The sequence below is a fragment of the Tursiops truncatus genome, chromosome 1 (assembly GCF_011762595.2).
Source record: "Tursiops truncatus isolate mTurTru1 chromosome 1, mTurTru1.mat.Y, whole genome shotgun sequence".
Taxonomy (NCBI): domain Eukaryota; kingdom Metazoa; phylum Chordata; class Mammalia; order Artiodactyla; family Delphinidae; genus Tursiops; species Tursiops truncatus.
In genome coordinates, this window is record NC_047034.1 from 152,502,919 (window position 1) to 152,516,212 (window position 13,294).

Genomic DNA, 13,294 nt, shown 5'->3' on the forward strand with positions numbered 1-13,294 from the left:
GTATGCTCCCTGCCCTCATCCTAGAGAATCATTACTCTAAAAAGTTCATTAGCTCTTTCTGTAAGATGTTCACTTTGGCAACCAGTTTACATTTGTAAGCAGAATTTTTCATCATACCTCAACCTGAGGTGTGACTCCCCCATCCATGATGCACCAAATTTGCCTTGTGAGATTCCTCAAGTGTCTATCAGTGCTACAGTGCAGGGGCCCACACACTTTTCTATAAAGGGCCAGAGAGTATTTTCAACTCTGTGGTCCATACTGTCTCTTGCTCTGGAGTTGCAGTATGAAAGCAGCCACAGATGCAAACAAATAGGCGTGGCAGTGTTCCAATATAACTTTATTTACAAAAAATAGGCCATAGTTTGCTGATCCCTGCTGAGTAACAAAATACAGATTCACTGAAAGGCATTACTGAATTCATTTGTCATTTATCTTTTATTTTTTTGTCAAACACTTAAAAAGTACAAATTCTAATAAGAGAATGTGAGATTTGATGTTAACAAGGGGCTATTTGTTTTGGAAAGTTGAGAATCACCACTGCAGAAAGAAAGGTTTTGGTCTTCAGATCTGATGAAGACCACTGTAAAGAAACCTGCTGTAACATTTTCAAGTGCATATTATATGCCCCAACCTGTGCTAAATATAAATACTTTCTTTACATGGACTATTTAATCTATTTGAAAACAAACTCCAATGATGTACATACAATTAACCCTCATTTTACAGATAAGGAAACCGTGGCTCAGAAAGTTCAGTAGCTTGGCAAGGCTCACATAGCAAATTAGTGGCAGAGCAGACTAAACTCTAGGGCTACAAACATCCAAAGGCCATTCCTTTAGCTACTATTCTAAACAACCAATCCTCCCTGGTGGGCAGAGAAGATTCACCGTGTGTGGAAGGTTGGCCCAAGTTCATGTGTCTTCTGATGTTCTTCTTTTCCTGGGAGCTCTTGACAATTATGACTGCCTCACAAACTTTAATCTCCCCTGTACTCCTCTGACCTAGGTATGCATGGACACTTACTCCTTTCATTCCCCTTAAGGTGAAGACTTTACTTAAAGATAATAAATGGAATTCAAACAGAAAAAAATTTTAACTAGCTCACTAGATACAGATCTTCTGAGACCACAGGTTCTGGCCCATGCTTACGGTCTCCGTAGGTTGACTTCTTCCCTGGGCCTTGACCTATTTCCATGAGACAAAGACACATCCCTACCTGGGAATGCCCCTATGTTCAAGCCCTAGAAATCAAGGTCTAGGAAAAAACACCTTTCACTAGTCTAAGGCTTACCTCACAGGTCCCCATTTTCTGACCTAGGAGTCATCTTCTCTCTGCATAAAACATTAAACAAACATGTCCAGTCCCTTTTGAGGAGATCCCAAAACCCAGCCATAGTGGCGTGGTCTTACTCTGTGGCCCCAAAGGGCAACCATATGATAATAAAACAGCCTAACAACACTAGGTGCAGTGAGAGGGTGTCTGTCATTTTCCTTATAGAAACCTACTCTACTTCCCACCCAGCAGCCATTTAGTAGGAATGGGGCTGACAACTGCAAGAGTGAATGAACATATCACACTGATTCTGTAACAAGAAGACTTCAGTGAGGCAGCGTTCCCCATTTCTGGCCCATCCTTCAGGACTTCGGATGGCCCCCACAGCTGCCCTGCCCTTGTTTTAGGGTGACTATCCCACTGTAAGGCCACTCCCATTACAGCCACTGCTATTCTCCTCTTCCAGGAACAAGTGACTACCCTGGAAAAACAAGAGATGAAACACACTGCCCTTCAAATATGAAGTAAAAATAATTCTTTAATTATTAAAAGATCACTTCTGGGCTTTAAAAAGTCTTTAAATCTTAAATGTAATGTTGAAATAGGGAAATGGTTATAGCAGCCTCACATAAATTATTTGAGTTAATAAACATTATCACAGTATTAAGAAGGCAAGGTAAACAAATAGCTTAAGTATTTTATTTGTTTGCAACTAAGCTTGTTAACACTATATAATGAAAATGTACAAAGAATAATGTTGCAGTTTTTGGTTAGATTTAAGTCAAAGACATTCATTAATAAGGAATCTTCGAATGTGAATATTCCAGAAACTTCTCTAAGCCATCTGATCAGGACAACTGTCTCTGAATATTACCTTACTTTGGAAGGTACTGGCATACATTTGAATTAAACAGTTTTTTTTCAAAATAAGCCTTAATTAAAAAAACTATTCTATATTCAAACTAAAACAATTTTAATAGAACTTTCCTTTCCGAAACAATAATAAAGGAAACAAGGCATTTTGTAAAACGTGGTCCTGAACAAGTCACAGTAAAAAATAAATGTATACTTAACTTCCACCTCCTCAAAACAGAGGTTACTTTCTGTTCCTCAGCCTTGGAAATAAGGTGAAGAACAGTCTGTAAGCAACTTCGGGCAGGGGGTTGCCAAAACAAAGCTCAAGCAATTGAACATGGACATCTCTTAAAAGAATTTGGGGGAACCTGACCAAAGGATCCAAATTCTATTTCTAATAAGTGATACAAAGGTGAAGTGGCGCCTCCCAAGTAGCAGTGCCTCAGGGGCGTGGCCCAGCCCCATGCTCGCCTTTGTCATGCTCCCAAGCAAAGCCTGATGCTCCTCCTCCAGAGGAGACTCTCTTCCTTCTTAGAGGTTCAGTGTCCAGGGAGCTCCTTGTGTGAATGAGGTGAGCACAGACTCCACGTGGGTATTTTAAGGCTTGGAGTCAAAGTAATGTTCTAACACAGCTAGGCAGAGTCATGTGTCAAATGGCCTGTCTCGGGTTTGTTCTAATTCCTCACCACGCATTTGTAGACCTAGGACCACAGACCTTTGCTATGTCGTCATAATCACATCTAATGTCCATCCTAACTTATGATTCATATTCTGTGCCTGGAAACAGTCCCTGTATTTAACAATAACACCTACACAGAAAACAATCCACTGTTACAACTTATATGGTCACAAAACATTAATGATCTTCTGTAGACCAAGGAAATGTTTTTAACCATAATTGTCGTGCATCAAATTCACAGCCAGAATCCCCAAGATCAAAAAAATTTGCACAATACAAATAATAACTTAAAATACACATAAACACACATACACACACTCTCACACACACTTCTTACAGAACTGTGCTTGGGGAAACTCCATTTGTTGAGTGCCACTGAGGGCATATTTTGCTAAACTGCTGCTCCAGGTATTTTTGTTTGGAAAATCTATCACAGTAGGGCACAGCTGTTTATTGGATGAGCAGAAAAGAAACATATGCTTGTGGCAACCGGAAAGTTTTAAGGTCTTTCAAGTTGTATAAAATGGACCTGCAGAAACATTTAAGTGTTCTCAGGATGCAAAGTTGGAGCTGAAATGTGATATCAAACCAGTTGCAAAAAGTGTACAGCAGCCATCTCTTGAGGTCAAACCTGGTACCCAGATATGCAAGAAAGCTTCAGGACACATCTATAAATTAGGAATAAAAAACAAACGAGTGTAAGAATACTACAAATATAGTGTCATGCTTTTTTAATATTAACTAACGGTAAATGTGATAAACAGTAGAGGATATCAATCACCACTAAAGAGGTCCTAAATTCGCAAGAATTTAAGAAACTTGACTCAGACTCAGTTTACATATATAGCTATTTATAATTTCTGTTTTGAGTAATGGGTAGTTGCAAGATGTTTAGAATTAAGAAATTCTGACCACACACTTGATAAGCTAGCTTAAGGACTCAACTTTCATAAATTAACAATTGAAACTACCTTTCTGAGGGAAAAGCCAGGTATTAAACAAATTGGCACTGAAGTCAGACCACCTGGGGTTTTAATCCTGGCTGAACCACTAGCTGTATGAGCCTGGACAAATTATTTAAATTCTTTAAATGCTATCCTTACCTGTAAAATGGGACTAGGAATAGTTCCTCCCCCACAGGGTAATTGTGGATTAAATAAACTTTGTGAGGATTTAAAGGGTTTAGCACAGTGCTGGACATATAAGTATTCTTTAAATGTTATCTATTATTTTACTTCACAGGGGCTTTCTGCTCTCAGGAGACAAGGTACTCAGTGTCAAAATCTTGCTCTTGCAAGTTGAAAAATTCAATGAAAAACTTGGCAATACTTACAGCTTGTTGGCCTTGTCCCATATCGTCGCATAATCTGATCATGTGTGAATTTCACAAAAGATTCATATTGTTCTGTGAGGGGAAAGACAGTATATACTATCCCCAGAAACTCTCCCGCAGTTTTTCAAGAATGAAGGGTCAGAATCACATCTAGCTTCCCAGTTTATATTATCCACGCTCAGGCCCTGCTTATAATGGTCACTCTGAGATCTGTTCCTTTCTCTTAGGTCCCAGAGCCAAATCCCTGGCTCCTAGGTTTGGTCACTGATCATCGCTAACATTTTCCTAATAATCTCACCCCTGCTGTAATTCCATCTCCTGCTAATGGCTTCCCAAGATAGACAGCTGTGCTCACTACCACAAGCCAGCAAATTTTAGTATTATCTCCTATAGGACATGAAGCTTGAAGCTCTTTTCTGCACTCTATCTTTTCTATAAATTTCAACATACAAACTGAGTGATAGAGGTGGAATGGCTAGAAAGCTAAGAGAAAATTCCACATTACCTAATTGCAGACAGTTCCACAGAAGTACCTTCTGAAGGGAAACTCAGTAAAAAGACAGAAGGTAGTCTGACATCCAAGAACACAGAAGTGTTTACAGCCAGCTGGTCTAAACAGTTTTGGAGTGGGGGTAGAATAGGGGAATGACATACTACAGCTACTTCTTATAATACACATTGTTAGTATATTAAAGGATCAAAACAATGTTACTATAAAGAAATTCATTTAACTCTGTTGTTAAATCAACAGTTCTCAATTTAAAGCCGACCAATTAACATTCTGTTGTGTGGGCCACCACATGAGAAAACAATACTTACAGGAAGAAGCTGTTGCCTAAAACCTCTCTGATCACAACATCACCCTCTTTCACTAAACAGGTACTACTTCCTATTCCTGATTTAGATCCCTTCCTTTCACAAAAGGGTCTACTGGTTGCCATCACTAATCACTCTTTGTTCTAGCCTGCGCGGTGCTTTCCAGACTTTAAAGTACCTCTAAATCACAGGATGCCTGACTTCCCACATCCATAAAGTGACTCCCACCAGGAAGTCTGAATGTGTAGACTATACTCTTCCCAACCACCTGTTGGGAGGTCAGCATGATTCCTACCACCTGTTAACCCACCAGCTTGCCCGAATAACCTACTTGATGCCTTTATTCATATGGAAAATTCTTGAAAGAAAAGCTTGGCTTATCTTGTTTCAGAAATGTAAATAAAAAGTCCTTCCATATAATGTATAAATAAAATGTTTAGAATCCAAAAGAGAGTAACCAAAGAGAGAAAATTAATACTCACAATTCATTAAACCTTCTGGAATTAAGTGTTACGCTTTTTCTAAGTTACCATTTACTTAACTGGGATTAATCCTTACAGAACCCTATTAACAATGGCATAGCCACTGCCTCAGCCTACCTGCTAGTTTGGTATTGAGGATTTGCTCATATTCCTCCCGAATTTTATCTTCATAGTCTTTTAAGAGACGCTCACATATTATTCCAACTTGTCGGAGGGTAAAGGTGGGCTGGTCCTTCTTCATCCAGGAGGAACCTGGCCAAAAGACATACTTAGTTTACATATACATTCTAGCTCTAGGGTTCTGAATTAGCAACTATGCAAAGAGTCCTAGAATATAAAAATTCTTTAGAAAAATGATATTTTCCACTATTTTACATGGAATAGTTTCACAAAGTTCTGACATTCATTCTACAAGGCAAGGCTGAAGGTAAATTAAGAAGTAGGAGGAAAGTATATTCAGGTGTGCTAAATGATCTGCACACAGAAAAACAGTTCTGATGCCATAACGATCCGAGCCCATACAGAATGCTCACTTGGTAAAGAACAAGAACAAAAAGGTTAAAGCTGATATAAAGCCTCTAGTCTGAATCAGAGAAAGTAGATTCACAATATAAGAGCTACCCAGATCCTTGGAGATCATCTACACCTATGTTTAATCATGGTGGTGCATCATAATTATCTGTAGAATTAACAACAACAAAAAAGATACATATGTCGATTTAATTCTGGGGTAGGGCTTAGGCATCTTTTAAGTTCCACAGGTGATTCTGATAAGAAATGGTTGACTCCCCCAATATAAAAAACTGTTAGCTAAGTCACTGACGAATGACAAAAGGAGATGATTAGGCACTACACATCTCATCCTTGATCCCTTTTGAAACTAGGTTGAGAAAAATGAAATGTTCATTAACACAAAGAGTTGATTTGCTTTTTGTTTTTTTTTTTGTTTTGCGGTATGTGGGCCTCTCACTGTTGTGGCCTCTCCCGTTGCGGATGCACCGGACTGGGGCAAGAACCCGTGTCCCCTGCATCAGCAGGCGGACTCTCAACCACTGCGCCACCAGGAAGGCCCTTGAAATGTTCATTAGACTGCAGCTGGAAACCAAAATTTCCCCTGGGATGCCAGATGGAAATTGGCTTCTTGATCATGATAAAAGCAGCAGCTCTGTTGGCAGCCCAGTTCTGAGTTTTCCTCAAAGCTCAGCCTAGAATCTGTTTCTTCAGCCCTCTTAGTCTATAAACCACTTAACGTCTAGAAACAAATCGTTTTTTGCTTAAACCAAAATTTTTTCTCTACAAATAAAATCTGCAAAACATCTAGTCAGTAATTATTTATAATTGTTTCTCTACCCGTAACATATTTTATTACTTCAAAATGATACTACTAAAATCCGAAGAGAATATTAAGGAGAGACGTGCTAGCTACAACCACTGAAAGATCTATCACTCATGTATGGGCAAGAGCAATTCATTGGAAAGGGTGTTATTTGAGGGTCAAGACCTTTGGGTTATAAGAGGACAATTTTTTTTAATGTATTTATTTTTTATTTATTTATTTTTGGGCTGCATTGGGTCTTTGTTGCAGTGTGTGGGCTTCCCACTGTGGTGGCTTCTCGGGTTGTGGAGCATGGGCTCCAGGCACACGGGCTTCAGTAGTTGTGGCTCATGGGCTCTAGAGCGCAGGCTCAGTAGCTGTGGCGCAGAGGCTTAGCTGCTCCACGGCATGTGGGATCTTCCCGGACCAGGGATCGAACCCGTGTCCCCTGCATTGGCAGGTGGATTCCCAACCACCGTGCCACAAGGGAAGTCCCAAGATGACAATTTTTTAAAAAATTATTTGTGGTGAAATTCACATAAAATGAACCATTTTAAAACTGAACAATTCAGTGGCATTTAGTATAGTCATAATTTCTACAACCACCACCCCTATCTAGTTTCAAAATATCTCCACCACTCCAAATAACACCCCTTACCCATTAAGCAGTTTGTCCCCATTCCCCGCTCCCCCTATCTCCTGGCCAACATCAATCTGTGTTCTGTAAGGAGACAAGTTTTAATCAAGGTAATTTTTAATAACTCTTAGAACTGTTATAAAGTAGAATATTCTGTGAGGAAACAAATATTCTCCTCTACTGTTAAAGTAGGCAGAGTCCACCACCAGTGGTGATGTTTGGGCCCTGGCCTGTTGACTATTTACAGGGATATGGCAGGCAAGACTCATGGCTGAACTATGTGACGATGAAGGTTCCCTCCAACCCTGAGATTCTATTTTTGAGCCATCCTCTCTGACCACCTGTCAATATTACAGAGCAGTGCTGTCACACAACTTTCTGCAGTAACGGAAATGTTCTATAGTGCTGTCTAATACAACAGCTACACGTGGCTACTAAGTACTTGAAATATGGCTACCACAGCAAGAAACTGAATTTAAATTTTAAGTAATTTAAAATTAAACAGCTACATGTGGCTACTGGCTACGGTATTATATGCTGCAGTTATAGAGGGTACTCTTGAATTGGGTGGAAGGAAGTCCAGTCAAATCAACCTAAGGTCTTTTGCAATTTCATGACTCCATGGTTTTAAAAGCATTTATAAGTAGTAATACAATGAATACACTTTATCAATTTTATTACTTTAGATGAAATCAATTCTGGTTTAGGAAACCATCATTTTAATTACCACTTACAAACTCTTAAATGGATGGTGCACACTAAAACATGCTTACCTGGCGAACTAGGTGCTGTGAGTGCTGAGGAGTGAGGCTGACTTTCCGAAGTACAAGCTTCACTCTGATTAAGAACAACTTCTAAATGTCTCCACCTCTGATAACGACTGTATTCTTGTTTTATGTTCTGAAAAATTTGCTCTAATAAAAAAGAAACACACTTGAGCATTCACTTTACTGTGTTACTTCTTCAAGCTTCTTGTCCCTCCTCCCATGTTATATTAACAAACGTGTTTATACCAGATAAAGCACTCCTCCTATAATCCCCAAAGTGTTTCCTCTTGTTGCCACTATTTCAGTAATACATAGGATAGCAGCTATTTTGGCATAAACCACCCAGGTAGTTCCCTTTGCTTCTTTTCCTGTGACAATGAAGACCAGATCTGCTGTTTGCTGTAGGATTAAGTAGGACAACTTACAGCAACAAACAAACAAAACCATCCTTAGCTTCTTCACCTAATAAGAAGCAATTTTTGATCTCCTCTGAGTTGCACAACTTCACAAACAAGGGTATTAGGAACAAGTCTCTTACACCAAGGCCTTCTAACAATGAAACTCTTGTCCTGTTTGGGATTCAAGATCTTTGGGGAAGAGGAGAGCAGAAACCATTATGTTCACAGCCTGGACACTGACCAAGAGAAGACCTGAGGTTACTGCTTGGAACTGATGGTCAGAGCTTAGAAAAGAATTTTCTGATCCTATAAGAGGCAATATTTGGTAGGATTCAGATTACTATTCTGTGTCAAGGTAATCATAAACTAATTTGTTAACGCTATTAGCGGAGTCCAGGACACACAAATCACTAACCACCTTGAAGGCCACTCCTAGAGACAACACAGAATCTGGAAAGATGTGGTTTTCAACAAGTTTCTTGGGGTTTTTTGATAGAATATGTATTCACTTTCCAGATCATAAAGCCTCCTTATAAAAAACAAAAACCAGGAAATTATATCACCCCCCCACTTACATTATTCTAATATATACTTTGCTATAACAATTTTTTTTTAATGGGGGGTAAGTGTTAATAATGCCATTTTGCTTCTTCCTATGTGACTGTGACCTTGGGAAATCATTCAGGATCTTTAGCCTAGTACTTCAAAACAAATGTTAAATGCCTACCCAATAAAGTTGTGAGAATCAACACCAAAGACATTAACAATGCCATTACAAGTGATGGTACAGTCCAGGGACTGACATGAACTCAAAGTAGCTCCACACGTAGCTAAACTCCAGAACTCTCAAGCCTGAACACTGGAACAATGCAGGATTAGCAAAGCTTTCCTTTCAGAATGCTATGAAGTTCATATTTTAGATCCCTGAATTTATGAAGTCTTTGCTTCATCTTTAAAATGCATTATTCTCCAAGCACATACTTGCCAGAATCAATACAAGGATGTAAGGAACTGCAAAGAATTGAAACAAGAAAGGACAAGTATGAGGACAATGCTCATGAGAACAGAAGGTCTTTGATAAACTTCTAACTGCCTCCTGTACAGCAAAGTGAACAAATGGAAAGACACAACATTAAGGCTGGTAGAAGGACTGGGAAGTCCAAGAATCTAAACATGGTATGCACAGGAGAAAAAGAAGTAGCTGTGACTTTCTTCCCAAGCAGGCCAAGGCATTTTTTTCTTTAAAAAGAAAAATGCAAATTTCTTTTTAACAGTGGATAATAATTTAAATTCTTGCCTCCCGTTATTATTTGAGGTTGTGCTTCCAGCTTATATCAGACTAAGCCCATCTTCAAAATTTTACAATGACTCCTAGTTGCTACAGACCAAATTCAAACTCTTGAACATGGCATTCCATGCCTTCCAAGACTGGGCCCCAAATTATTTTTCCAGTTCCACTACAACCGAGTTCCATTAAACTATCCTTTCCTTCACCTGTGGGTTTTCTAGCCTTTGCTCTAGCAGTTTTCCTTTGCTTGAACTGGGGCGGTCTCTCCCCCCAACATTATTCAAGACCCAGCTAAAATGCTACCTTTCTGGAAGTTATTCTCCAACCCTCAAGTCATGATCAATTAACTGCTTTGCATCTAGACTCCCTCCATGTTTACAAACATTTCCTGGAGGTCAGCAAACCCCTTCCATGTCTGGTATCCATCTAGCTCCTTTAAGCAATGAAAGGCTTAATTTTATAGGCTCCTTCCATAAAAAAGTGCTATGATACATATCTTTTTTTTTTTAAGTTTAGTAAGAACATAGTTTCTTGACTATTTCTGAGAGAACTTTTGAGTTAACAAGTAGGATATTTTGATATGAAGTCACTGATTTTTAAATTCACTTTTCTATTAGTTGGCTTTATTCTTTCTTTTTTTAGCAATTAATATTTCCTCCCCCATTCTTCCTTTTTAATCCAGAAGGCATCTTTCTCTTCAGCCAAAGAACCAAATTATTGTTTCTTTCATGACAGAACCATAACTGATCAACCTTTACAAATGAATATTTTTAATAAAATATTTTAACACAAAATGACTAAGAAATCTATGCAAAAATTAAATTTTAAGATTAAAAAAACAGCGACGCCATTACAGCACCCTGCCATATTTAGGCTTCCAAATACATTGAACAATCACTTAGTAGGCATCTGCTATATTATGAACCACCATAAAATTAATCTAGAGGGTAGTATTGGAAGAAATAAAACATTTACATAAATTCCATTGAGACAGATAGGGCAAGTACTAATTCTATTTTGCAGAAGAGAGATCCAGAAAGATTATGTGACTCTCCTTGGGTATCTGTAGGAGCAGTGGAAGAAAAAAATATCACTTCAAGGGGACATCTATGTACCCTGCTTTTGCAAACATTATTTCATTCAGTACATAAGGCTTTGCAACAATAAGTGATCAGGAAATTTAAAGTAGAATGGAGTTCCTTATGGAGCAGGGTTAGTCAGGTAATGGAAGACTTGAAGAAACGACTGTATTTGGATTAACAAACAGAAGGTGAAAACATCATGATGGAAGACAGGATACAGGCACAGCCAAGTGGGTCTGGGGGAAAAGAGCAAAGGCATAGTTTGGGGGAAAAATGTATAAAAGACTGACTAGGTAAGAAATGGTTAGAGTTGATAAATCCTTTGAATGCCAGGATAAAGAAGAGATAAGGTAAACACAAGTAAGGATACAGTGCCTAGGAGAGCCTGGCTGGCAACTGCTGGGATCTTGGTGTGAGAGGATGAGGGCCTCAAATCTGCATCGTGGATACACAGAAGGAGGAAATAATGGCTAAAGACACTGGTAACTGAAAAGGGGCAAGAAAGAATGATTTTAAGGCAACCTCAAGGTTTTGACAACGCTTGAGGAATAGAAAAACCCACACAAAGAAATGACTTGCCAAAGTCCAGTTTTGAGGCACCCCCCGCCCCGCATTTCCGGAAGCCCTTTAAAACTGCTAACTATTCATTCTGATGCACTTTCCCCTCTACTCCTGCGCAATGGTTAGAGTTCGGGTTTTTGTTTTTTTTTAACTTTATTGTCACACCAGTTCTCCTCTTTCCTTAGCCTATGTGTAATCCCTATTGAAGGAGAATCTCTCTGTTACGGATGGTTGAATTCCTGCTTCCGGAACCTCTGTATGTTTAAGGATTCTCAAATTCTAGCTAACGACCTACCGAGTTCAAGCCATATATGGTACAGGACCACAGCCATACAATAAAAGAACAGGGCCAGTCTCTTAGAAACAGGTTGAAATCGGATTCCACGCCTTCGACGGCGGCCTTAAGTCCCTAAAGACTTCTGGAAATCAGGTCTCCCTACAAGCCACAGCACAGTGCTGCACAGCACGCACTCAGGTCCCCTCCCAGCAACCCGCCCCCAACCCCACACCCTCAAGGCCGGGTTCGTGAGCGGAATCCAATTTTCCATGGCCCACTGGATCTGCAGGGTGGCTCAGTGCAGGCGCGGGCAGCGGACGCAGGAAGGGCTACGGGGGCTGCGAGGGCCCCGAGCGGCCGGGGATATTCCCATCCTCCTCCCGCTGCCCACCCCCCTAGGCTCTCCAGCTCCAAGAAAACCGACACTGTGGCCCCCCTACGCCTCCCGGATGTCTCCCATCCCCGGAAGCGACCAGGCCCAGCGACACCCCAGTTCCCTTTTCTCAGGGCAAAGAAGGGGTCCGCGAGTGAATTAGCCTAGCGTTCATGAGCTTCCCTCCCCCCACCCCCTTCAAAAAAATGCCTGGGCCTGGCTTCCTGCCAAGCCCGCAGCGTAGGTTACCCGGGGTTGGAAGGCGCCGCTCGCTGCCGGGCGGGGCGAGCTGCTGCAGAGTCGGCGGTGGGGTCTGCGCCTGAAGCAGCGGCGGCGGCTCGGCGTCCGGGGGCCTGAGGCCCGGAGTGGGGCCGGGCAGAGGGGCGCAGCGCCGCCGTTTCGGGGAGCCGGGGCTCAGCAGCGCCGCCTCGAACTCCATGGGCCGCTTCAACGTCGCCCCGCACGCCATGCCGCTGAAGGGCCAGGGACCAGGAGCCGACGCGACTTTAACTGCGGCCCAACCTCCCGCTCCTCAGCGGAGCCCGCAAGCCAAGCCGGCTCCAATGGCGGCTCCAGCACCGGCAAAGGCGCTGGCCCCGCCTCCTGGGACGTCACGGGCCCTCGCCACCGCCCAGAACAGGGGGTGGAAGCCGGAAGGGCCGCTCTGGGAGGTCAGTCAGCACGTTCCGGCCCGCGGCGCCCTCTGCTGAGGAAATGGAAAGGCCTGGGCGGAGAGCTTGGTCACCAAGCAAGGTCGGGAAGGCCCCAGCCACTGCCGGTCTCAGGGTCCCATCGTCCCCCCCATCTTCCTGAGCAGACGCGCCGGGGTGGCATCTTAGGTTTTCGCACCTGCGCGAACGGGCATGGGGGAGGGGAGAGTTGGCGGGGCTTGTCCAGAGGCCGCGGGGTTCTGTTGTCTCCCGGTACAGTAACCTCGTTCCATCCAGAACGCTCTAGGCCCTGTGATGAGAGAGAGTTATTCTAAAAGGTCTGCAGGGGCATCCCCCGAATCCAGGAAAGTCTTCACTTAAACATAACCCAAAGTCTGTGGGTGGACTTCAGGAAGTCCACCAACCCTATGAAATATTGTGCAAAATAGCGTGTGTGTGTGTGGACGTATTTTGGGATAGATGACCCATATGTTCGTCAGCTCAT

General features: G+C 41.8%; 1 protein-coding gene across 1 annotated transcript; it reads right to left on the reverse strand.

Moving 5' to 3' along the window:
- Positions 1–1,955: 1,955 nt before the first annotated feature.
- AKIRIN1 (akirin 1) lies at positions 1,956–12,734 on the reverse strand. The gene is made up of 5 exons (XM_033837647.2): positions 12,389–12,734; positions 8,167–8,307; positions 5,559–5,693; positions 4,144–4,215; positions 1,956–3,478 (listed from the first exon to the last, which is right to left on the reverse strand). Exons 1-5 carry the CDS (start codon positions 12,606–12,608, stop codon positions 3,468–3,470), a joined length of 579 nt encoding a protein of 192 aa, XP_033693538.1. The 5' UTR covers positions 12,609–12,734; the 3' UTR covers positions 1,956–3,467.
- Between the last annotated feature and the right edge of the window lie 560 nt (positions 12,735–13,294).

Coding starts and splice junctions, on each gene's coding strand:
- AKIRIN1 (XM_033837647.2), bottom strand. CDS start 12,608: ATGGCGTGCGGGGCGACGTTGAAGCGGCCCATGGAGTTCGAGGCGGCG. Junction 8,308..12,388: donor GCGGCGCCTTCCAACCCCGG/GTAACCTACGCT, acceptor CTTTTTTATTAG/AGCAAATTTTTCAGAACATA. Junction 5,694..8,166: donor CACAGCACCTAGTTCGCCAG/GTAAGCATGTTT, acceptor TCTTTTGGCCAG/GTTCCTCCTGGATGAAGAAG.